At 41.5% G+C, this 23,058-nt stretch overlaps 1 protein-coding gene and 1 long non-coding RNA gene across 4 annotated transcripts; one reads left to right on the top strand and one right to left on the bottom strand.

Annotated features, from left to right (window-relative positions):
- Window positions 1-91: 91 nt before the first annotated feature.
- stra6 (signaling receptor and transporter of retinol STRA6) lies at window positions 92-18,214 on the bottom strand. 3 transcript variants are annotated; one of them, XM_035157100.2, is made up of 18 exons: window positions 18,146-18,214; window positions 14,108-14,501; window positions 12,988-13,054; window positions 11,895-11,977; window positions 10,833-10,966; window positions 10,221-10,387; window positions 9,188-9,313; window positions 8,430-8,497; window positions 6,486-6,565; window positions 6,325-6,386; window positions 5,247-5,409; window positions 4,963-5,038; window positions 4,414-4,547; window positions 3,696-3,813; window positions 3,416-3,517; window positions 3,146-3,309; window positions 2,192-2,329; window positions 92-1,174 (listed from the first exon to the last, which is right to left on the bottom strand). In XM_035157100.2, the coding sequence occupies exons 2-18, from the start codon at window positions 14,176-14,178 to the stop codon at window positions 954-956; spliced, it is 1,974 nt and encodes a 657-aa protein (XP_035012991.1). In that variant the 5' UTR covers window positions 14,179-14,501; window positions 18,146-18,214; the 3' UTR covers window positions 92-953. The 3 variants fall into 3 exon arrangements, with proteins under 3 accessions (XP_035012991.1, XP_035012989.1, XP_035012990.1); XM_035157098.2 differs by lacking the exon at window positions 18,146-18,214 and adding an exon at window positions 17,961-18,042; XM_035157099.2 differs by lacking the exon at window positions 18,146-18,214 and adding an exon at window positions 17,529-17,825.
- LOC118109747 lies at window positions 17,613-20,166 on the top strand. The gene is made up of 3 exons (XR_004696849.2): window positions 17,613-18,532; window positions 18,651-18,795; window positions 19,098-20,166. It is a non-coding gene; the product is annotated as an uncharacterized LOC118109747 (long non-coding RNA).
- Window positions 20,167-23,058: the final 2,892 nt, after the last annotated feature.

Raw genomic sequence — 23,058 nt, 5'->3', positions numbered from 1 at the left:
CGGTCCATGCAGGAGCAGCATCACACAGTGCATTTCTACAGCTGAATTAATCCACAATGCAAACATTCATATAAATAATGGAGAAAACAAGTATATGCTTAAGTTTTATTTTCACAGTAATCAGAAAGAACATTGTTTTTTTATATTGTCACTTGAAAGTCAGCATTTTAAATGTCAACGCAGAGAAATTCAATGTTGGTGAATATCAGAAAACCAGATAGGATTTTAGACAACACAACAAAAAGCAAACGCTGGTGTAGCAGCAAGTGGTTTTGGACTCAAACGTCTACAGATAAGAGAAAACAGAACAAACAGCTTAATTTGTCTGGTAATTCCTATTCCACAGGTTATTGTTAATTACATAAAATGTGTACAATTGAAACAATTATTACCCAGCCAATGAAAACAGTTCATTCTGTAAAGTCATAAATATTGAACAGCTCTACATATAAATACTCTTTAAAGGGGATGCTTCAGTGGGTTGTACAGTATGTGTTTAGTTTGGGCGTGCACCATGTTGCATTATTTGTGCACAAAGGAAAATAACAGCATAATGGAAAACATATGTGATTATAAGTAAAATATAACATGAGTGCTGCCCCAAAATAATCACATAAACGTACTGAAAATGACACAAAGAGTGTGTTTAGTTGGGGGAGCGGAGCCACACAAGCTTTCACATCAGACTGAAGTCTGTGGCCCTCACACACAAAACAGCCAGAGCAGCACAAAGGCACACAAAGAAAACACACAATCTCCAGATAAACAGAAAAAAAGGCTGGTTGCAGATGAGACACTGAGCTATAAGTGCATTTATTTTTGTACCGGATGCAGACACATCTTCAGTAGGATATGGACAAATACTGTGATGGTAGAATTTGCCCAAAACCACGAGAGACTTTGCAGAAAATCCTCCATCAAGGTCACATTCATGCTCAAACGCTGGCAGCAGCCTACACCTCCTTGGTTGCCGCCTCCTTTTTGCTCCCCTCCTTGGCACTGCGGTTGAGGCTCCCATTCACAAAGCTCTCTGCGGCCTGACGCTGGAAGTGCTTCCTGGTGCCCACCAGGGACGGGTTGTTGACCAGGGTGTAGAGGAGCTGCCAGTGCCTGCGGGCCCTCTTGGCACTGGACACTTTGCACAGTTTCTTCTCCTGCTGGACCAGCTGGATCCCTGGGGACACAAAGACATCATGAGAGGCCCCGGAGGTATGTCACTCATACAGTCCCATGTCCCCTCAAGAACACACTATACATTTTCCCATCTTAACTGGAATGGGAAAAGAGTGATTTGAAGGCCACCCAGGACAAGCGACATGCCACAGAAAGAGTAATAATAGAAAGCAATCATATTTTAATCCTCTAAGCATGGTAGGAGCATATTGTGTCTGCCATTACTACACTGAAAGCTTAAGCCCCTTGGGCTACATGAATATGAAACAGGCAATTAGCGTAGCTCATCTATGTAATCAGCTACTCATGGACTCATCCTCATAATACATTATTCCACATAACGCATTGTTCTCTAGATACAAACATGCAACATCTCCAGGTTGGAACTGGACTCGGCTGCGACTGAATACCAGGCAGATTCCACAGCAACAGATGAGGCCTGGTGACGACAGTCACCAGATGTGGAGGCGTCTATACCTCACCTCCTGTTCCAATCAACATCATCGCTGCAGATCAGCAACAAGCCTTAACGTTGCTGTTCGTGCTTAAGGTAACATTTATGTTTATATATAATGTGCATTGTGTTTTGTTTGCACTGGTTAAATAATATTTATAGCACTAATCTATATTGTCCTCATTGTCTCTGTGAAAGTGGCTGGGGGCTCAGGTGAGTGTAGGTGTGCCATGAGGGCAGCTTATTAGTTTATGACAGATCTGATTAAGACCAGCGGCAGCTCTGTAAATTATTCCACAGCGAGACTCAATTTGCTCCTGACATATTAAATCAGAACTGCTAAGCTTTCATTTCTTCTGTGGAGGCAATGAAAGTGTTATGATCTAATTGTGTGTTACAGTGACCTGCTGCTGTGTTCTTAAAGTACTATGCAGGAAAAACACATCAGCCTTTGTTTTTAAATCTTAAGAACACAGTGAAGCCCCAGTTCCAGGCTAAATCATTGTGCTGTGTAAATAAATGAGGGTGTGGTCTATGATCTGGAGTGAGTTTTGCATTACTGACCTTCCTCAGCATCCCGTGTCCTCTGTGCAGCATTGGTCTCCTCGTCCACAGACTGAAGCAGCATCCCACAGAAGGCCTTCATCACAGGGTGAGACTGGCTCACCTCAATCTTCAGATAATGAGCGTAGCAGCGGTAGGCTGCAGACAGACAGTGAGGGAGGGGGGGGGGTCACTCAGACTGGGCAAAAGCAATAAACACATAGGGCTGCACCCCACGTTGGCTTTGAGGCAATCACACATAATGGCTGAACAATCTCACTTCTTTTTTTTAAACCACCTGCTTTTCCTGACAACAGATGTCTTAAATCTGCCGGTTCAGAGAGTGGGGGTGCAATTAGAGTCCCCTGCACTGCACAGAATACAGATATCATACGAGCTGCAGTGAGTCGACGGCAGCGTAAAGTGGTGAGGATACCGTGTCTGGCCTCTAAGTGGGATCAGTAAAAGTGCATTTGCTCACAGAAAATTGCTTCTATTTAAGCCTCCATGGAGAGAACACAGTGACATCCACAAAGGTAAAAGCAAGAGTTTATACCAATGAATATGTTAACACAACTAATCTCTCTCTCTCTCTCTCTCTCTCTCTCTACCTCTCTCTCTCTCTCTACCTTTCTCTCTCTCTCTCTCTACCTCTCTACCTACCTCTCTCTCTACCTACCTCTCTCTACCTCTACTACTGGTCTATTGATCTAACTTTGAATAAACAGGTGAACAGTTGTTTGTGCTGCGGTGCTGCCGCAGCTTCAGGGTTCTGTGGACACAATTACTCCAGGTCTACAAATTGTGTGGTCTCCCCAGTTTCAGAAAGAAATCTGCAACCAGCCACAGACCAAGATAACAGCCCAGTCCAAACAGGATGGGCACTGCACTAGTATATTTAATGCAGATAACATTGAGCCTGACCTAATGTATTAGACAGTGTGAATCATTATCTACACAGAGAATCTCCCTCACCTGGGTCAAACGCCTCCACATTGCGGTTAAGAAGACTGATGTCCATACGTCCCATGTGAACAATGTTGAACAGGGCGGTGATGATCATGCGCCAGACGGCCAGGAGCACCCCAATCAGGACATTGACTGGAAAAAGCAGGTACGTCAGCAGGAACAGATTCCCCCTGTCAGACAGGACGGAACACATCAATTATCAGGGAATAAAACACTTAGACACTGCAAATAAAAGAGCACCTCTGATAATAAATGACGACGAATATAGAAAATTACCTGTTGTTTAGGTCTCGAGTGCCTGCTGTTTTCTTGATGAAGCAAAACCTGGCAGTGATGTGCTGAATCAACACAGCCAAGAGAATCATCAGCCAGAAGGGCCTGAAAGGACAAAATCCACAATCAAACATCAAACATCTCCCGCGGTGAAACACTGAGAGCGCCAAAAACATTTTTAACTGGCAGGACTTTATGTGAGGCTAAGCCATTTGTGTACAGAATTTTCTTTTGGTCACATGGATGGAGGAGAGTGATGAGTCAGAGACGCGACGACCCTCACCACATGCTCCAGAGGATCTGAAAGAGAATCAGGTTCTGTCTGTGCAGGACAGGTATGATGATGAGGAACACAGTGATCAGAAGGCAGAGGAAGAACACCATAGTCTGGACCATCATGCCTGAGGGGAAAAGATCAGAGCTTCAGGGCCTCAAGGCTTAAATCATGTCCAGTATCCAACAAATCGGCACTGCACACCCACATCTCTCTCCCAAAAACCCTGACACGTCTCTAGCTGCTCAGTCAGTTGCTTGAAGGATGCAAAGATGCATTTAGATACATTTCAAGAGTGTGACCAGAAAAACTAATAATAATAATGGGAAAGGAAAATATAACTAGCTTGGCTACTGGCCATATTAAGTGAAGAACTGCTTTTAATGCTTTAAAGTATCTATGATATGATGTGCAAACAGTTCTGTATTTATTCGTTCAAAGTTAAACATTTGAGGGACAAAATCTAAAACATTTTGTACAATTTCTGAAGGAATGAAATCCAAACACATTAAAATGGACCCTCTACCACCAAAATCTAATAATTTCATTTTTGAGTCCAACTGACAACTGGTCAAAAGTTTAAGAAATTCCAAAATCTAATCAGGTCATCCTTTAGTCCAAGTGAAGGTTTTTGCCAGATGTAATGACATTTTGCACCATTTCTGAAGGAATAAAATGAAAATGTGTGGAAACATATAAGCGAGTAGATTTCATAGTGTAACTGTACCGATGCACATGTGAGCAGCTGTAAAGCTGGTGTATCCCATCCAGCAGACGAGCGCCGGCCGAGAAGCCCTGATGCTTCTCTGGCAGTTGTAAACGTTATAGATATCTCCTCTGTACAGCCCCTTCAGGTTTGACCTATAGAATATAAAAAGCACACAATCAACACAATCTGATTTATCACTAAATTTACAAACTACATAGTCAATTGAAGAGGTAATTTAGCAGGGGATAGACCCGAAATGCAATTCAATACTCGACTTGCAAAAAACATTTATTTTAATACGATGTAATTTATGGTAATAGCACTGTATTTCATGTCTTATCTTAATAGCCATTTTCAATTCTAGCAGCAGTCAATGCAGAGTGAATGCTATTCAGTCGGTCTGGATGATTAGTACTCTATTATGTTATAATCACTCCAGTGTGAACCATTACATTCTAATGAGGGGAGCAGGATGCGATGCACACACACGGATATTGGAAACTTTTGGAAGAGAATACAAAAATAGAGAGACAGAGAGGAGCAGTACTGTGTAGCTCTGAAACCCACCGATGCAGAACCATAGAGCGCATGAGCATAGCCAGGTTGACCAAACCCGACAGGGTCATCGCTGAGATGTAGCACACTGCAAAGAAAATACAGCACACACACACACAACTTCAGGCTGGTTATTATGGGATTAACTCGTCCACAGACAATTAGCATGTTATACAATTTCCTGCATATTTAAAGAGCTAAAAGTTCAGCTTGTATTCAGTTGCATTTAAAACTGAATTTTCAGAATCTCTCATGTCACCAAGTGGCTGATTTAGCAATTTGTGATTTCCACTCACCTTCTACACACCACATGTAATAAACCACGATTCGCACCACTTCCTGTTTGTCTGGAGACAGCATTATCCTGAATCCAGCCAAAACGTTGGCGATGTCCCCATCCACTCCCATACGAGCGATCTGGAGAGTAGGCACCACTCCGGAGATCAGAAGGAGACCCATCTAAAACACAACCAAACAAACAAAAAAATACAGGATATTATTTATTTACTTTTGTATTTTAGGAACATAAAATATAATCTGATGATATTCAGAGTCTGAGCTGAAGTTATTGGACAAAGGTCAGGGGAAGGACTGATTCGAATCAATATGCGATTATAATTTTGACCTTATCACATCCGGCAGGGACGTTATGTTTTCATTACCGTTTGTTTATCTGCCTTTCAGGAACATTACTCAAGAACTATTCAAAACGGATTTCCATAAAAGTTTGGAGCAGATCTGGATAAGTGGGTGTCGCCAGTATTTTTTTGTAATCACTTCCTTCAATATGGCGATATAGAGGAACTGTATGAGCTCTGCCCCTCTAATGTGCTGTCTTACGTAATACATCTGTGCAAAAATGTGGAGTACTTTTTTATTTTAAAAGCCACTTTCAGGCATGAACTCTGGATAATGTCCGGACAATTGGGTCCCGACATTATGTGGACTTTCACATATGAATAAGGAGATTGTCTGTTCAGACGCGTTCACAACATCAGGAAATCCTCCGGAGCATTCAGGTGAGGGCTGGTATCTGGGTAGAGCAGGACATGACCAAAAGCTCTCGAATGTCATTGCCTTTCCAAGTTGACACCTTCTTCGGCGTCTTCTATGTGTATGACGTCTCTTTTTCATCTCAAGATATTTGTATTCTTTTTTCTTTTCAGTTTTGCATTTGTCACGACATAATCCTGCTGCAGTCTCAGACGGTTTGTGCACATTTTTACAAGCAGGGTGGCAGGACATTTTCTCAGCAACTGACCTGGCCATTTGTGTTCTCACACACAGCCCCTCCTGATCATTTCTGGAGAATATTAAGAGTTCAGGGCATGTGTGAGAGCAGCTACAATGTGTAATAGTAGATATGGTGGTTACCTGATACAGTGTTATGAATGACACGACACCAGATATAGCCAACTTCAGTGGAAAACGGAAAGCTGTTTCAAAAAAGAAAACAATGAAGGCTTGTAACTTTGACAGGAGATAACACATTATATCATGACCAGTCATCAAAGAAACAAAGATCACTTGTTTACCTTCCTCTGGTGTGTAAATGTACGACTTCATGGCATCAAGTATTCTTTGAGGGAGCTTCGGCATCTCTGTGCTCGATGTGCTGACGTGAAAGATAAACACAGTTACAAACCTAAACGCAGCCTCGGACATATTGACGATTGGATGAGCCATTTTTTTGCCATCATCTCCTCTCACGTCAAATTAAAGAGAAGTTCTGTGTAGTCAAACATGCTGCAGAAGAAAGATGGGGCAGTATTTCCAGGTGCTTTATCAGCATAATAACAACCTCTGTGTGACACTGAATATATGAGGAAATATTTACAGGCCAGCGGATGAGATTAAGATCTTAAAAAACGCTCACTGTGCTGATCACGGTAAAAAAAAAGTCCCAGTGGATTCTCTCTAATCCGGTGTCATTGTCTAGGACAGCTCAACAGGAAGAGCAACAGCAACCTGTTTCCTCTCGTTCGTCTCCATCACATGACTAACATTGGATCTTGACCCACAGCTCCCATCTCCTTACACATGCTAAATTGGATGTTTTTCACACAGTGGATAGTTATGTATTAATTTGCTCGTAACGGTGGACAAATACAAGGCTGGGAAACTCCCAAATGTAAGGTTACAAACAGCCAGTTCAGGTAATTCAGGGCTTTGAACTAAAGGCAGAAACATCCAGGGGGCGCACTACAGGGGCTCAGGATGAGGACTGTGCAACGTCCCTGGTGTGAGGCCTTTTTTGTTGTATCTCAATCTTTCCCTCATTTCCTGCCATCTCTCTACTGTTTATAATAAAGGCTTAAATATGCTACACCAAGAATAAACAAGGACATTGATTAAAACTAGGGTTACCACCCTATGTTTATATGCCTCCTCCTGAAACCAGTACAGTTTCAGTCTACATCCTTTTTTTCCCAGGTCACCGTGACCTTTGACCACTGAAATCAAATCAGTTCGTCTATGAGTCTAAATTAACGTTTAAGATAACATTTTCAAGAGGACAACATTTTTTTTGTTAGGCCACTGTGCCCTTGACCTTTGACCTTAGACCACCAAAATCAAATCACTTCATCTTTGAGTCCAAGTAAACGTTTGTACCAAATTCGAAAGGGTTCTCTTGAGAGTTCATAAGGTAAGAAAAGGGTTTTGTGTGGTCACAGTGACCTTGACCTATGACCTCCAAATTCTAATCAGGCTGTCGTTGAGCACAAGTAAATGTTTGTCCAGGATGTAATGCTTTCTCCTGAAGATGCTCCTGATATATCACATTCACAAGTACATGAGGTCACTGTGACCTTGATCTTTGACCACCAAGATCTTATCAGATCCTCCCTGAGTCTAAATTAACGTTTGGGCCAAATTTGAAAGGATTCTGTCAACGCATTCACAAGGCAAAGAAAAAAGGGTTTTGTGATGTCGTGGAAATTTATCATGAGATTTGAAATAATGAGTTTCTCAGACCAGAGTTGCCTTAGAGTTTTAATTATTAGCTCTGCAGAGGGTTACACAGCCAGCAACATGGCTCAGAGTGCAACCACAAGAAAGTTAAAAAGGAGGGTTTTTATACAATGTGATAAATGGGAAACAGAACAGAAAGCAGACAGGACCGTCTGCTGTCTGGCATCACTGTTACAGAAAGAGGAATCAAATCCAGCACACAGCTGCACAAATAAAGGTCAACAGGAGGTGGAAGACATTGATGTTGTATCAGCTAAGTGCACAGAAAACAGTCAAAACAGTAGTAAGACATTGATCAGTGGAACTTTCCATTACAGTGAGGTCACTTGGACCTTAACCTTTGACCTTGACCCTCGACCACTGGCTGTCGCCGACACGGAGACACAACAAAGTTCGATTAATCAAACGTAACTATTTTGGGGATTAAATGTTGGTCAAGGAGACGTAAATAAAACCAAAACAAGTTAACAGCAAAGTGTGTTACTGGTAACTCATGGACGTCTCACCTGATTTTGTTGGGCTTCTTCTTGAGTATTTTCTTCACATACTCTTTATAGTAGCTGCTGCTTAGATCCTAAAAACACAGCAACCATATAAGAAACCAATTGATAATAGTAGACAGGAAATATGCTGGCGTACTGTGGCAAAGCTGACTTCATGAATGGCCTGTTAGAAGTATGTGGTATTAATCACTGTCTGAATTCAAACTTTATTTTGTACATGTGGAAAAAGCTTTTAAGCCTCCTTCTGATAAGGGGGGGGTGGGGGTGAGTCAAACTCCAGGAGATGGCTTCACCGCAGCTTTGTCACACCCATGCTGAGATTAGCATCAAATAAACACCGCATTGTGTGTCCTCGGTGAAAATAAACAAGGCAACCTTTTCATAATCTGATCGAGAACATAACATAAACCAATTACGTCAAATCTACTTAAAATGATTAGGCCGCTGGTGTGTGCTGTGCTGTGCTGTGCTGGGCTGCAGAATCCCCCCCTCGGCCGAGACTGAACGAGCACAATAAGCTCCGTTGATTAGCAGGCGGCTTACGAAAGGTTTCTCACATGCACAGATTCAGACGAAATGTGCATCTGAGTAAGATTTTATTATTTCTTTTCAAATAGTTCAGAGTCACATGAACAAAGACCACTAATCAAATTTACTCCGAGTTTGTTGTGGAAGCTGACCAAAATAGTTCCAGTGCCACGAGAGCTCTGCATCCGTCCTGAGGCCAACAGGCAGGAACTACTTTAATTAAGAAAACGTACCTCTGCAGCGTTGTGCTTTTCAGTGCCCTTTAAGCCCTTGAAGAGCAGAAGTGGATACTGGAAACTGAGGAATGCCAAGCAGGCGATCTGCGGCAGGCTGGAGAAGAGGGAGTAGTGTTTGTGGATCTGCAGAGGAATAAAAGAAGACTTGACATCACCTAGAAAACTATTTTGGGAGATTTGGAGAATCACTTAAGGAATACATAATAAAGCTATTGTATGGTCACAAACAAGGTGGACACAGATGGCTCAGTGTATTTTGGCAGGCGTCCACATTTTGGCCAAATGACCCAAAACAACAAATTTAAAACATCAATCTCAACCTCAAAATTATCAAAATTTAAGACACAAATCTTGAAATACTGGTTCCTTTTCCCCATGTTTAAAAAGAAATACAATTCTAAGTAAATAATAAGTAAAATTTAATCTGTTGTCTTCACGTGATTAAGTCTTTCAGGTCCACTGAAATGCTCCTGGCAGCGTTTGCTGTGTGCCAACTCATCGTGGTGTGAAAAAACAAAAATAAAACGACAACCATGACTGTGTGGTGTAAAGCCTGGACTCGTCTCTTTTTTCTGACACACACTAAACTGATTAACTGTGACAAAGCTTCTTAATTAAGACTAAGAGACAGTGGAACGAATGGTTGTGAGTCACAGACATTCGTCGCACAGAAAAAAACCCAGACAACAGGGACGTGACACAAAATCTAGGATTGAGAAACAAGTTGTAAAAGCTCGAACGGACGAGTCCACGAACGCAGCTGAAAAGCCTGATCCATCTATCTATCTATCCATCTTTTCAAATCACATCTCTTACACAGACAACAGACCACACTTTGTTAGATTATCAATGGGTTTCCACAGCAAAACAGATCGGCTTTGTGTTGATACAAAATCCTTCAACCTCAGACGGATGACACATCAGAGAAAATGACATTTGAAAGGCTGCTAAGACGCTGGATTCTTCACCAAACTGCTGCCGTCTTAAATTACTGTTGATCATTGTTTTATTAAAAGTGATTGTTGCTTACCAATGTTGTTTTTGGACAGTCAATTTTCTGCCAGACCAGAACAACAAAGTGTGTCCAGGACAAGAGGCTGCCGAGCACGTAGCCAACTTTATTATGCAAGGTGCCACATGCCAGGAGAGGGTAGTAAAGTGCGGGGTAGAAGAAGACTCCCAGAATCACCCAGTTCTCTGCAAATACAGCAACATGTGTCAAGTCTGTGAGCATCCGAGGGAATATACACCGATACAAAACTACAACTCCTACATCGGTTCTGCTTTGCTTCAGTGTTTTGGGAAAAACATGGAAACTCTCTCTTATTGAAACTTGTAAGCTGCTATTTGAGGATTGTGTAAAGTAGCAGGGGATCGACTCCTTACAGTCAAATCTTGCGTAATTTCATTTCAGACAAAAAAGAAAAAGCTGCTTGTGAAGTTTTCAGTCAAACTCAGGAGTCGAAAATAACACACTGAAGCAAAATAATCCAGTTACATAACAAACATTTAACAAATGTAGATACATCATTAATAAATTAGGATTAAACAGCAGCTATAGAAGATTTTACAATCTGTGGGGGGGAAAAAGGGAAATGCACATCTAATATTAGATCGTGAAGAACCAAGATGACCTCCTCACGTTTGTTCTCTGAGTCCGCTGTGAAGGGGAGGGGGTTTGGGGAAATGACCAGGCCCCACAGTTTGCACAGGAGCACTCCAAACACAGCCACTGCCAGGCCCTTGTGCTGTGTATGGTCCAGGAAGTTGACCGGACTGTGAGATCAAGGAGCAGGTATTTAGTGCCCACATGTTACCGGCCTCACATTTAGATGAAACTGTTATTGACCAGAGATGATAACACTTCGAAAGGGAGCATATACCTCTTTATTTTTAAGTGGTTTTAGCCCACAACTATGTAATTTCTACTGACTTAAGGTCTTTGCACACAAAGTTTTTCCACATGATTTTTTAATCCAGTTAAAACCAATAAACATAACCAATAAAAATCAGCATGCACAGGAACTTTGCACACTGAGTCCGATGAATTTTATTATTCTATTAATTCCAAAGATTCCCAGTCAAGCAGTGAGGATGGTTTGGTCGTTGCACTTTTTGAAAAAAGAAAACATTGTGTCCATCCAATCCTGAGACAATTTCATCTTTCTGATCAAGGAGCTGCAAACTTTTCCCAATGAAAAACACAGACTTGGTGTGCAAAGACATTTTAAGTACAGTGTGATTTGCTTCCAGGCAAACCTTGGCTTCTGTTCATATCAGCATGGCACAGCCAGCAACTTGCTCAACACATGGAAATCCACCACAGTCTCTAAACTCTATTAATCCAGTGAAGGTACAACAAGTATGAAAGCTTTTTTCCACCCAGCTCACACGCTCACACTGACCAAGTTAGCCACTATGGTCACTTTCATCTGCTGGATATTTCCACTGGTGCAGTTTTTGAGGTTAATAACTCAAGGATACATCAGTCAAAAGGTAAAAAAGCGCTAATAGAATTTATCATATTAGAGTTAATTAGGAAGTAGATTCTTTTGAAAGGGCTACAGCTTTTTAAAAGTGACGTCCAAAGTCATTCTTTGTAAATTTAAATGGAAGCCAATGATTATTAAAATAAAGGCGCCAATATGTTCCTATTTCACTTCACATTTAACCCTGGTGTTTATGACTTAAACTAGAGCCTCACCTGAGTAAACCCGGGAGTCCTTTCTGTCTGTTGTTCGCCTTCGTGCGTCTGGCCAAGATCGCGAGGATCAGCATGACGACAAGCTGGAAGAAGAGGTACATCTGTTAGCATGAGATGCACAGCAGTGGTGCAGCTGTGGACCTCCTGGGGCTCAGGCATCACCCTGCAACTGACTAATTATCAGGGGGCATTGATGCCACAAAAGGCCAAACCTCCGTGTCTCATTAGTGCACCCCGTGGATGTGGAGTGAATGAAGTGTCATCACTCAAGATCACCGACCAGTAAGAGTTCAATGACCTGCCGTGACCCTGTGACACATTTAGGAAACACGAGGGTGGGAGGAACGCCTTGTGAAGACCAACTTCTAAGATCCTCAGATTGAGAAAATACTCGATACCAAATAACATCATTATGTAAACATAGGAGGAGACTTACAGACACTTGTTTTCACACTTGTCTGTTTGTTGGTTGGTTTGTTTATAAACAACAAGAGAAGGGTTTTCCACGAAATGAGGGTAAATGGTGCCGTATGTGTGAAGGAAGAACTCAGTAAAGTTTGGTGCAGATCTGGATCAGGCATTTTCCCCCCCACATTTTTCAACATGGCAACATACTTTTTCTATTTCCCAGGAAATAATTCATTTTGTTTCATATAGATGTTGAAGTGCTCTACTAAGTACTATTATATTAAGTTGTCAATGGGTTTAGGATCTCCATCATGTGAAGCCATATTAACAGGCCATTATAGAGTAGAAGTGACAGTTGTTTATATGCAGTAAGTGTGGTTTGTATTGAGAAGCATTGTGATGTGAATCTGTCCTGATTTCTTTTCTCTACACCTGGAACTGCATAAAAAAACAACATATGTTTAAAAACCCATTTGTTCCATTGACTAATTCCACCAGATTTCATTAAAACGCGTGAACAAAAGTTCACAAGTGTTTGAGATATTTTCCTAACTAGCAGACAACATATGGTACTGAAAACATTAGATTAGGTCATTAGACCGGGTTGATGATGACCAATGAACGAGTGACAGAAAATGACAGTGTAATGTTGCATCTCATTAATCCAACGGGAAAGCGGACTTACAGAAATCGCGGTGATGCATATGTGGTAGAGCCTGTCATCAGCAGTGGGGTCACATGGAGGGATTACTCTAAAAAAAGAAAACAGGGAAAGAAACATTCACACAGGAGCAAAACAATCAATCCGAGTCCTTCAGCCGCTGAGCTGACCTAACGCGTACCTCGCTAAACCGTTCACGCATCACTGTCAGGAGCATGTGTGGCCTGTGGTCGAAATCCCGCAGCAGAGAGATTTGCATTAGCAGGGATTGGCATCAACGTGACACGGGAATACAAAAAACTTCTATGTTCACGTTCCTGTACACTAACGGAGCAGGAATGTCTAGTCATGGGGTGGTAATTACGTGAAAAGGTTGGGAGAATTATACTCCATAGGTTTCCTGTGGGGGCGCAGAGATGGCAGCTTCATGAACGGATGTTTGGACATATTTCACAAGAGTCTCTTACCTGTTCAAACAATATAAAAGTGCATCTCAGCCAACTTGGCCTGCTAGTGGCCACACAGAAGCTTTTCAGACCATTATGACATCCAGATGCTTTATTAGCTTAACATGGCGGCTGGTGACAAATGAAAGTTGTTCCGTCATATTTTGTCTGAGGCCATTACCGAACATCCATATTTTTTACTATGAATCATTCTGCACCAATGGAAACATGCAAAAGTAATTTAGATGAAATCCCCCATAAAGTAAGTGCATGCACCCTGTTGCATTGTCACACGGATCGGGAGTAAAGACGAGAGACTTCTGGATCTTTTGTCCAAAGTTGCCTGGCTCCTTGATGTGCTGCACCTTAAAAAAGGTCCAGTAAAATGTTTAAACAATGAGGTTTTTTGGGTTGGGTTCATTCTTTCTTTACTTAATAAATTCAGTGGCTTGCCAGTTTCCATAACGACCTGCATTCTCAAAACATGAAAACGATACATCGTCTACTATAATATTACAAATTATAAGAACGGAAACAAGATCACACGCTGACACAGGCCGTGGTGATGGATGCCAAGTGTCACCTGAGATCTCAGTGAAAGCTGCATCTCACCGTGATATTGTTCAGACTCACAAAGGTTGGAATCACGACAAATGCATTTAAATCTGTTCCTTTTACGAATTCAAACGTGTACTTACTCTAATTCCATTTTGGATGGCGGAGGATCCAGGTCTGGATACTCGTAGTCCACAAAAGCATCCTTATCCATTGTTCTCTTTTTTAAGCAGATCTAAAGTTTTACAAAGGAGAACTTTTTACCACAACCTCTGACGGCACTCGGCTGCAATCCCCCTTTGACTCAGGAGGAAAAAGTGTCTCCCAAGTACCAACTATAGACTCAGGCAGAGGCGTCCTCGTCTCCCTGTGTTTGGTCTGCTCTCACTAACTCTCCCTCCTCCTCACAGCCTGTATACTCAGGTGCCCGGGTCCAACTGTGGAGCTGAGAGTAATGTGACAGGTCCTGGCTGCAGCGCGTTGCCTCCACCCTGCACAGGCCCTATTTCAGCTGAGGGTTGCCACCACACTGGGAGCCTGGGGAAGAGAGTGAGAGAGAGGGGGGGGGGAGTAAGTGTGTGAAAGGAGGGAAAGTGGTGGAGATCTGGGCAGCCAATCTGCACGGCCACCTGCGGCTTACTGGGATTACATCAAGTTTTGGAAGTTGTGTTATTGGACTTGTGATTGTAAGGGTCAGGTGTGCAGGGTTATAAAACTCCAGCTAGGACTGTGTGGGTGGCTGGGAGCGATGAGCCGGCTCCAGAGCTCCACATGATAACAGGGAAATTCTCACATTGTTCCCTACTATCTTGATTTAGTTGTGAAAGGTTAACAAAAGTCAATCCAGGTAAATCAGGAGAAGCAAATAAAGCAGGAGGATAGAAGTGACGTGTTTTCAGATCATGTCTCATCTCATATCTCTGCACCTTCAGCCAGATAAGGATCAATGACAGGTTCATTGTCTTCAGCAGATCAATTAAGATGCAAGTTTCCAGATAAAAGGCCATATTTATGCAGAAATCATTTTTCTGAATAAGGTACTTGGGTATATTTGGGTTATTTTAATGTGTTGAATTCTTAGAAAAACATAGTTTATCAGAAATAAGACAAGGGGTTATCATGTAAACTACAAATCAAGATGATATAAACACTAGAATGTCATCAGTAGAGCTCAAACCTCCACTAAGGCCCAACTGTCCCCTTATGAAACTACTTTTAAATTCACTAGATCCAGATTTCTATCTCGATCTGCACCACATTGCACATACTCATCATTTATGTTTAAGAAAGTGCCCTGACCCATAATGCATCCTCCCGCCAACTTTCGTGTCCAATAGTTTTTTGCCCCCAACCAAACAAACGATAAAAACATAACCTACTTGGCGGAGGTAGTAATGAGAAAGACTCTAGCACACATGATATGTGAGAATGAAATGGATTTAACAATAGGCTGCGTCACACTGCCCAGAGGAAAGGAATTTAATCTAAACTGTGTTAAAAGTGTTGTCTTTTGTCAGCTCAGGATACAAGAGTAATATCCAACAATCCCACATGGACTAACCTTCATTGAATAAGTTATAATGAAGAGTGGACTTCAGAATATTAACAAATATCCCCCAGAGAATAATTTAATTCAGCATAACAATTTTTTTAAATCACAATCTTAAAAAAAACTAAATCTATGTATTGTTGACAGAAAAACCTCTATTTTATATCATTGTGACATTTATATCTTTGAATTTTTGTATTCTTCAGACAAAATTAGATGTTATGTTGAGCTCTGCTAAAGTGTGACTGGGGTTTGTGACTATCAGTAATTGAAATAAATTAGAGATTAAAAAATAATCACCATAGCCTATTTTTTATTGTTTATATGTTACATTTCATTTGACAGAATGCACTGGCACGTCTCATCATACCAGCTTTTCAGTGATAACTCCTGAGTCATGATAAATCTCTGTTGCGGCACATGGACATAACCCGGTGGGATTGACAACCAAACAGACGTCAATCACACCAGAATGTGAGGCTCTCATTCGTTTTTTTCCCTCTTTGCATGGTCACCTGCTTACCCTCTTTCATCAACTGCATGGATGCTTCTTATTTCTCCATATTTTCTAAATAGAAATTGCATTTTTAATTTCTAAGGTGACATTTCTGATAGCAGAACTTACTTTTTTGACAACAACATCAGTACAAAGAAGCAAAATGATCACAAAGAGCCACCGACACAAGAAAAGCAGAAGCATGTGAGAGCTGCAGAGACACCCTGAGGTCAAAGGTCATGGCGAACACCTTAGCTCCAATTATATTCTTTCTTCTGCAACAAGTTCAATGAAGCTACACTTATGCTTTTATCTTGACCGCCATATACCCTGAAAGGTTGTACGTCTTGTGCAACAGGTCTGCATCTGCTTCTGCGTTCAGCAGCAGCCGGCTGAGACTAAGTCAGTTTTGCAACGCTGCCTCCATGTCAGCATACGCTCATTAAGCCGGGATTACAGTCACACAACCCTTAAAAGCAACACATTTAGCCTCCTAACACTCCTGAGAAAACATTGTTTCTCAAGCATAGTAAGCCACCAAATCAAATATGCTCCAGAGGGGAAAAAAGGCAGCCAAAAATAAAGGGGTCAGTGAACAAAGAATGCTTTGAACGGTTATAATGACTTCACAGAGAAAGGCAGTTTGATGAGACAGACGTCTCACTCGTACCAGGATGTCGACTTAAAAAAAAAAACATTGGTAGGAAAATGATCAAGCAATAAATAGAGTTAAATTACTGATTGACTGATCGGTTTTAATAAACAGCGGCAAATTAACAAACAAAAAACTAATAACAGGCAGAGCTGATATGATAATTTTTGTTTTCCATAACTTTTCAAACTGACTTTTACATCCATATCATCATCACTCCAGCACACTGTTGCTGTAACCACTGAGTGTGACCACTGTTGTGGACCGTAACTAAGTACATTCAGTCAAGCACTTTATTTAAGTACACATTTGAGGTACTTTCAATTAACTTTAGTATCGGCATCTATGCAACGTTCTTCTCCTCCGCTATAGTTGTGCAACAGCTTTAGTCACTTTTCAGATAACAGTGTTAACCACATCTGTCCAGATGTGCTGATGTTGAATATTTGTGAAAAACTGCAAGATGAACTGTTGAACTGCGAAAATTCTAAATCAACTCTCAAGTCTCTTGGATCAGCTGGAAAATGAATCGACACCGAGATGAAATCACTCAAAATTTCAGATGGAATATTACATTTGACTGCACTATGAGTCATTTTACTTGTTATATTTTAAGTACATTTAGCTGATAATAGTTTTTCTTTAAATGCAGGACTTCTACTTGTAGTGGGGTACTTAAAGGTTTGCAAATAGTACTTCTACTTAAGTAAGGTTATAAATGGAGGACTTTTACTTTAAGTGGAGTACTTTTGATTCGAGGAAATAGTACTTCTACTTAAGTAAGGTTTTTAATGGAGGTCTTTTTACTCTTAGCACTTTTAAAATGTGGAAATAGTATAAGTAAGGTTTTAAATGCAGGGGTTTTACTTGTAGTGGAGTACTTCAATGCGTGGAAATGGTACTTTTACTTCAAGTACACGATGTGAATACTTCTTCCACCGGTGGAGCAGGAACGCAGCTCATTGTTCGCCTCGGCTGAACGTGGTGGCAGGTCCCTGCGCTCTGTGAGGTGCAGCTCCAGGATTCAGTTTCAAACAGAGCTCGTGGACACATTTCATCCCTTTGAAACTGAGCTCGAGCCAGTGACAACAAAGAGACTTTCCACCAGTAACCACAGTCACCTGCGCCTCATCCTGCCACGTTCTCACACGAGGAAGGAAACGTGCGCCTGATTCGTGGGACTTTTACGCGCGGCTCTCTGTGGCCACTTTTATCATGTACGTTTCGCAACAGGAGAGCGTGTCTCACATCACCTGTAATTGGTTAATCAGTTTAAATAAACGCATGTAAATGACTTACCTGACCGAGCGCCTGCAGGTGTGCCGCAGAGCCAGGTGGGTGTTGAACGCGTGCGTACCAGGGAGGCACCGACAGCCAATTTTGGCCACCGTAGAAAACGCTTTTAAATCGGTTGATAAACACTTTTTTTCCTCCCAAGTATCCCAGTGAAATCCACCACAAGTCACCCTGGGTATGATCCTTACCTTGTGTTAATCCCGTGCTGTCTCAGCTTGGAGAACTTTTAAATGACTGAGTCCTCACTAGCTTCCACCATGAACACCCTCCTCTAACAAGTTCAATAATTATATCAACAAAACAACAATCTCAAGAGCAGCCTTACTCTTTTTTCTTCTTCCTCTGGACACCTCGTGTAGTGTCAGGCTGGGACTTTGACCTGTCTCTATCTTGCTCTGGTGAGAGCATCATAAAGCTGCTGCAAACTGTTGTGAAACAGACTGTGCAGAGGTGACTAATGTGGACAAGTTAAAGTAAAAGCTGCAGAATGCTGGCCCTGTACAATATATATAAATCAAGGAAATGATACTTGAAGCCTCTGACATCTGGGTTGGACATTTTTATCGGCTGTGCAGGTTTGTGTATGTTTCTCAGCTGAGTCTTAATGTCGTACATTCAGTGGCTTTTGTGAAGAAATTCCCTAGTTGCATTAACACGACCAACAACTTCTGTGTATTCTGAAATATGTTTCAGATTTTACAGCAGTGAGTCCAGTCAGTGTGAAAGAGGGGGGAGCTGAAACGGTGGATGCAAAAGGAAACACGGTGCAACATGGCGATGGAGACGCCACTCGGACCAGTTTGACGTACACTGATGGCCTTACTTCAGAACAGCTCAGGTAAGGTTCGCACTTTCATAAAAAGTTTGGTCTTTATATATATATATTGGTTTTTGTAACCCTAAAGAAGTCGTGCTTGTGAGAGGTTCAGATAAACACTGAAGTCTAAGCTGGTGAGGGTCTCTCTGCCATCTCTTCTTGGTCAGAGAGAAGAGGATATTTTGATGGCCCTGCTGTGACTTTATGTAGATGCACTGAGGACAGTTGGCGTTAAGTGTCCCCTCATGGAGTCACACTCTCTGTGAAGAACATCACTGACTCCTCTTTTGTGGACTTGATTGCATGCTGGCTTTAATTTGCAGGGATACAGCGACATCCTCAAGGCCTACGTCATTTTCTTCAAACATCCATCCCTCTGTCCATCATCTATGTCTCTTATCCTTTGAGAGGCGCAGGGGGGCTGGAGCACATCCCAGCTGACACTGGGCAAGAGGCAGGATACATCCTGGACAGCTCACCAGTGTATTGCAGCACTGACATATAGAGACAAACATCCATCCACACTGACATTCACACCTACGCTCGATTCAGAGTCTCAATTAACCCAGTGTTTGAATTGTATGAAGAAGCTGCAATACCTGAAACTCACGCCGGCACGGGGGAGAACATGCAAACTCCAAAGAGAGAGAACACAGCCGGCCTGTCAAGTTCCAACCCAGGAGATGACGGTGCTAACCACGGCTTTCCTCAAACAAAGGAGCAGCAAAAATCATGAAATCCAACACGCAGCCAGAGCAGTTGTGATATAAAAAGGCACAGCTAAAATGAGCTTCTTATTGTTTTATCTATCAGGTCTGTTGGTAACAAGATGCCTCTTCTGAAATGCATCTCAGCCTTAAACTGCTGTCTGTCACTGCACTGCCACTGACTCATAACTTCAGAGAGAGAGCAAGATAATGTAGATGGTTTTTATTTATCAGAATTATATTCTGGCCTTTTATAGAGACTCTCTTTGCTTTGGTTCCTTCCACTGATGCTGAAGTGGAGATCTCTGGATCCTATCCTATAAAGAGCCTGATTGCGTTCCTCCCAATTCATCTGACTTTACAAGGAGGGGGATGACATCTTCCCCTGACTGCTGTTTCCCAGTAAATCACTCTGTTTTGTAAAATAATGAATCGGGGTCAGAGCAAAGTTTGCCGTCATAATTATTAACTAGCTGACTCCACGAGTTCCCAGTCTGCTCCCACCGCTGTTCTAACACAAGCCTGAGACTTCTACCTGCCATATCATCAAACTGGATTCTGATACAGTGTTTGAATTCAGCTTTTATTCATACATAAGAAAATACTTTTCCACAGCTTTTCCAAGACCACTTTTAACTTAAGGCCTCAAATAAATAAAACAAATCCAATTGCGTCTGCCTGGAAACCTCTGAATTGGTTATTATTTTATTCCCTTTCTGTGCTCCATAAATATTAACATTCCAATGTTGGCCAAGTCAATTCAAATTGAGTAAGATTGAGAAATATGGGCTCAGTATTAAATCATGCCCCCCGGGTGTGGCGGGCTAATTACTGGGGATATTATTCTCCCGCTCAGTCTGCTGCTTCGCCTCTGTCATAATCAATGAGCCTTGTAACACTCAATTAGAACATAATTGGATTTGCGTATGTTGGAGGTGGAAAAACATGTACATTTGAATGGACATGAAAGAACTGCTTATCTGTGTTGACAGCTGTAATGAAGCTGAATTGGGTCGGCTAATTCTTAACTTCAGAGAAATTCAGCCAATCCCCCCCGACTCCTGCGTTTGGCTTCGTTTAACAGAAACTTAAATTTACACTGTAATGTGTATTTAATGATTTAGACTTGGGCACATGGTATTAGCTCAATAATTTCTGTTCACACATAAGAGAAACAGTTAGTTAGTTTAAACAGTTAACTTTAAAATCGTACACAAAATTAATCATCATGCCGTCGATTTTAAGTTTTTTAACCACATATTCTTTACATCCTTTTTTTGGGAACAACAGATTTTGGACATACTTAGAATAGAATAGAAATCCTTTATTGCCATTGCAAAATTGACCCCCAGAATAAATTACAATCATGACCCTGCACTTTTTAAAAAGAGAATAAGAATTTAACAATTATGAAAAAATATACAAATACTGTAGCAACTATTGTCCATAGGAAAAATTATCCATGAATCTCAGATTTGTTTTGTAAAAAGTGACAGTCAACAGAAAATATCAGAGCCCTATTCTTCTGTCTTTGTCTATAACCCACCAAAGAAACTGAACAGGTGAAAAAGAATAGAGAAGCCACACCCCCCTATCTGCAGCCTAAATAAACAACCACAAACACGGGCTAAATATTAACTTTGACTCCTATGAATAGTTTAACAGGAAAACAGTGAGGAAGTTTATTTTAAATGTAACATATTTAGTTTTTGATAATACCATAAAACGTGTAAGGTGCTGTTAGATGTTACCTGGATGTTTTATTTGTCAGTGTTCTGTACAGCTGAGGTGTTGGTGCAGTTCTCTTATGGTTCTGGGGCACAAGCTGGTTTTGAGTCTGTCTGTGATTTGATGAACCTGTAGTGTCGACCAGAGGGCAGCGGGTCAAACACAGCTTGAGTCCAGGGTGGTGTGGGCTCCTCACAGTCTTTGCTGCTCTGCTCAGGCAGTGAGAGCTGAGAAGTTCGTCCAAAGAGAGTGAACAGTGTGTTTCAAACATGTATGCGTCGGTTCCATGACAGTTGACTGAGTTAAGGCCACGATTGCTGGACACACACTGTCTTTGTATACGTTACCCTTTAAATCATGCACTATCACTATCTAATCATGACTAAAAATGTGATCTTCTTTCATTGATCGTTACAGATTAGTTTACATGTCCAACACCGATTTCTTTGCATGAAAAGATTTTAATTTCAGTTTAAAAGATGTGATCCACAACACTTTACTTTCCTATGATGGATTTTAATCTTCCATATTGCATTTTGACATCTAAGGTTGATTGGACTAAAACGGCCATGAGAAGGAAAAAAATCAATTTCAGTCACACAGGTCGTTTGGATGCATCACTGTTGTTGTAGCGGGCCGGGACTGAAAGATTTATTTCCCACTTTATGAGCACTGAGAATGGGATGTTATATCTGTGGAGACTTTGACAAGCACAAATCTTCCTGATAGTTATTAAAGTGATCATGATCACTTTGCCGCGGACCGGCTGGGGGGCTGCTCAGTCTGTCACGTTTCTGCTGCGATCGGCTGACAAGCACCTTGAATTCATGGCGGGGCGGCGGGGTTGAGTCGGAGCTGCTGTGTAATAGTCGTCTTTATACGAGCGTTTGTCGAGCACCTTGGCAAACACGCCGTGCACACTTCAGTATTTAATGAGATCATCATGATGTGTTTATTTTAAATGGCAGTTCCACCTGATGTTTTACTGAAGAAATACTTCACAGACATTACACGGTACAGTTTATTAGCCGCAGTTATACAAACCAATGTCCCTGTCATGTGTGTAAATATACAAAATGTCACATTCTAATATAACACAGTACAATATAAGTAAATTATCTATGAAAAAATATCCTCTGACACTGTGTGTACCCAAATCTGAACAATACAACCTTCACATACCTGTAACATTACACTGTGTTGTATTGTGCGTTGGTGGTTCAGTGTGAGGTATGAACTGTGTGTTGTGAGGAAGGGAGTTGATCTGGGGAGATAAAGAAGGTGATTTACAGAGGTTGTAAAGCAAACAGAAGAAAGACTCTGTTATTGATATCAGCTAGTTATTGCTCTTTGAGATGGTGTGTGTGTGTGTGTGTGTGTGTGTGTGTGTGTGTGTGTGTGTGTGTGTGTGTGTGTGTGTGTGTGTGTGTGTGTGTGTGTGTGTGTGTGTGTGTGTGTGTGTGTGTGTGTGTGTGTGTTGTAGGAATTGTTCATGTTGTGGGGACATAATCTTTGGGCACAAAAAGCAGATCCTCACAATGTAAATCATTACAATTAAAGGTGAAGACGTGTGTTAATGGTAGGGTAAGGTCAGGTCAGGTCAGGTTAGGTTAAGCTTATCGTTAGGGTTAGGCAAGTAGTGGTTTTCGCTAACATTAAAGTGTGTCTCTGTTGCTTCTTTAGGACCTTTTTCGGCATAAACACTGATCTTGTCAGGACCAGTAGACCTCATGGGGACCAAGGCAGTCAAAGGCAAATATTATTTCTGAGGTCCTGGTTAAGGTTAGTGGTAAGATGTGATTTGTGGTTATGGCTTTAGTTTAGGATTAGGAATTAATTAGTCATGGCT

Source organism: Hippoglossus stenolepis, chromosome 5, assembly GCF_022539355.2.
Source record: "Hippoglossus stenolepis isolate QCI-W04-F060 chromosome 5, HSTE1.2, whole genome shotgun sequence".
NCBI classification, from domain to species: Eukaryota; Metazoa; Chordata; class Actinopteri; order Pleuronectiformes; family Pleuronectidae; genus Hippoglossus; species Hippoglossus stenolepis.
This window is presented reverse-complemented; position numbering and strand designations above follow the sequence as displayed.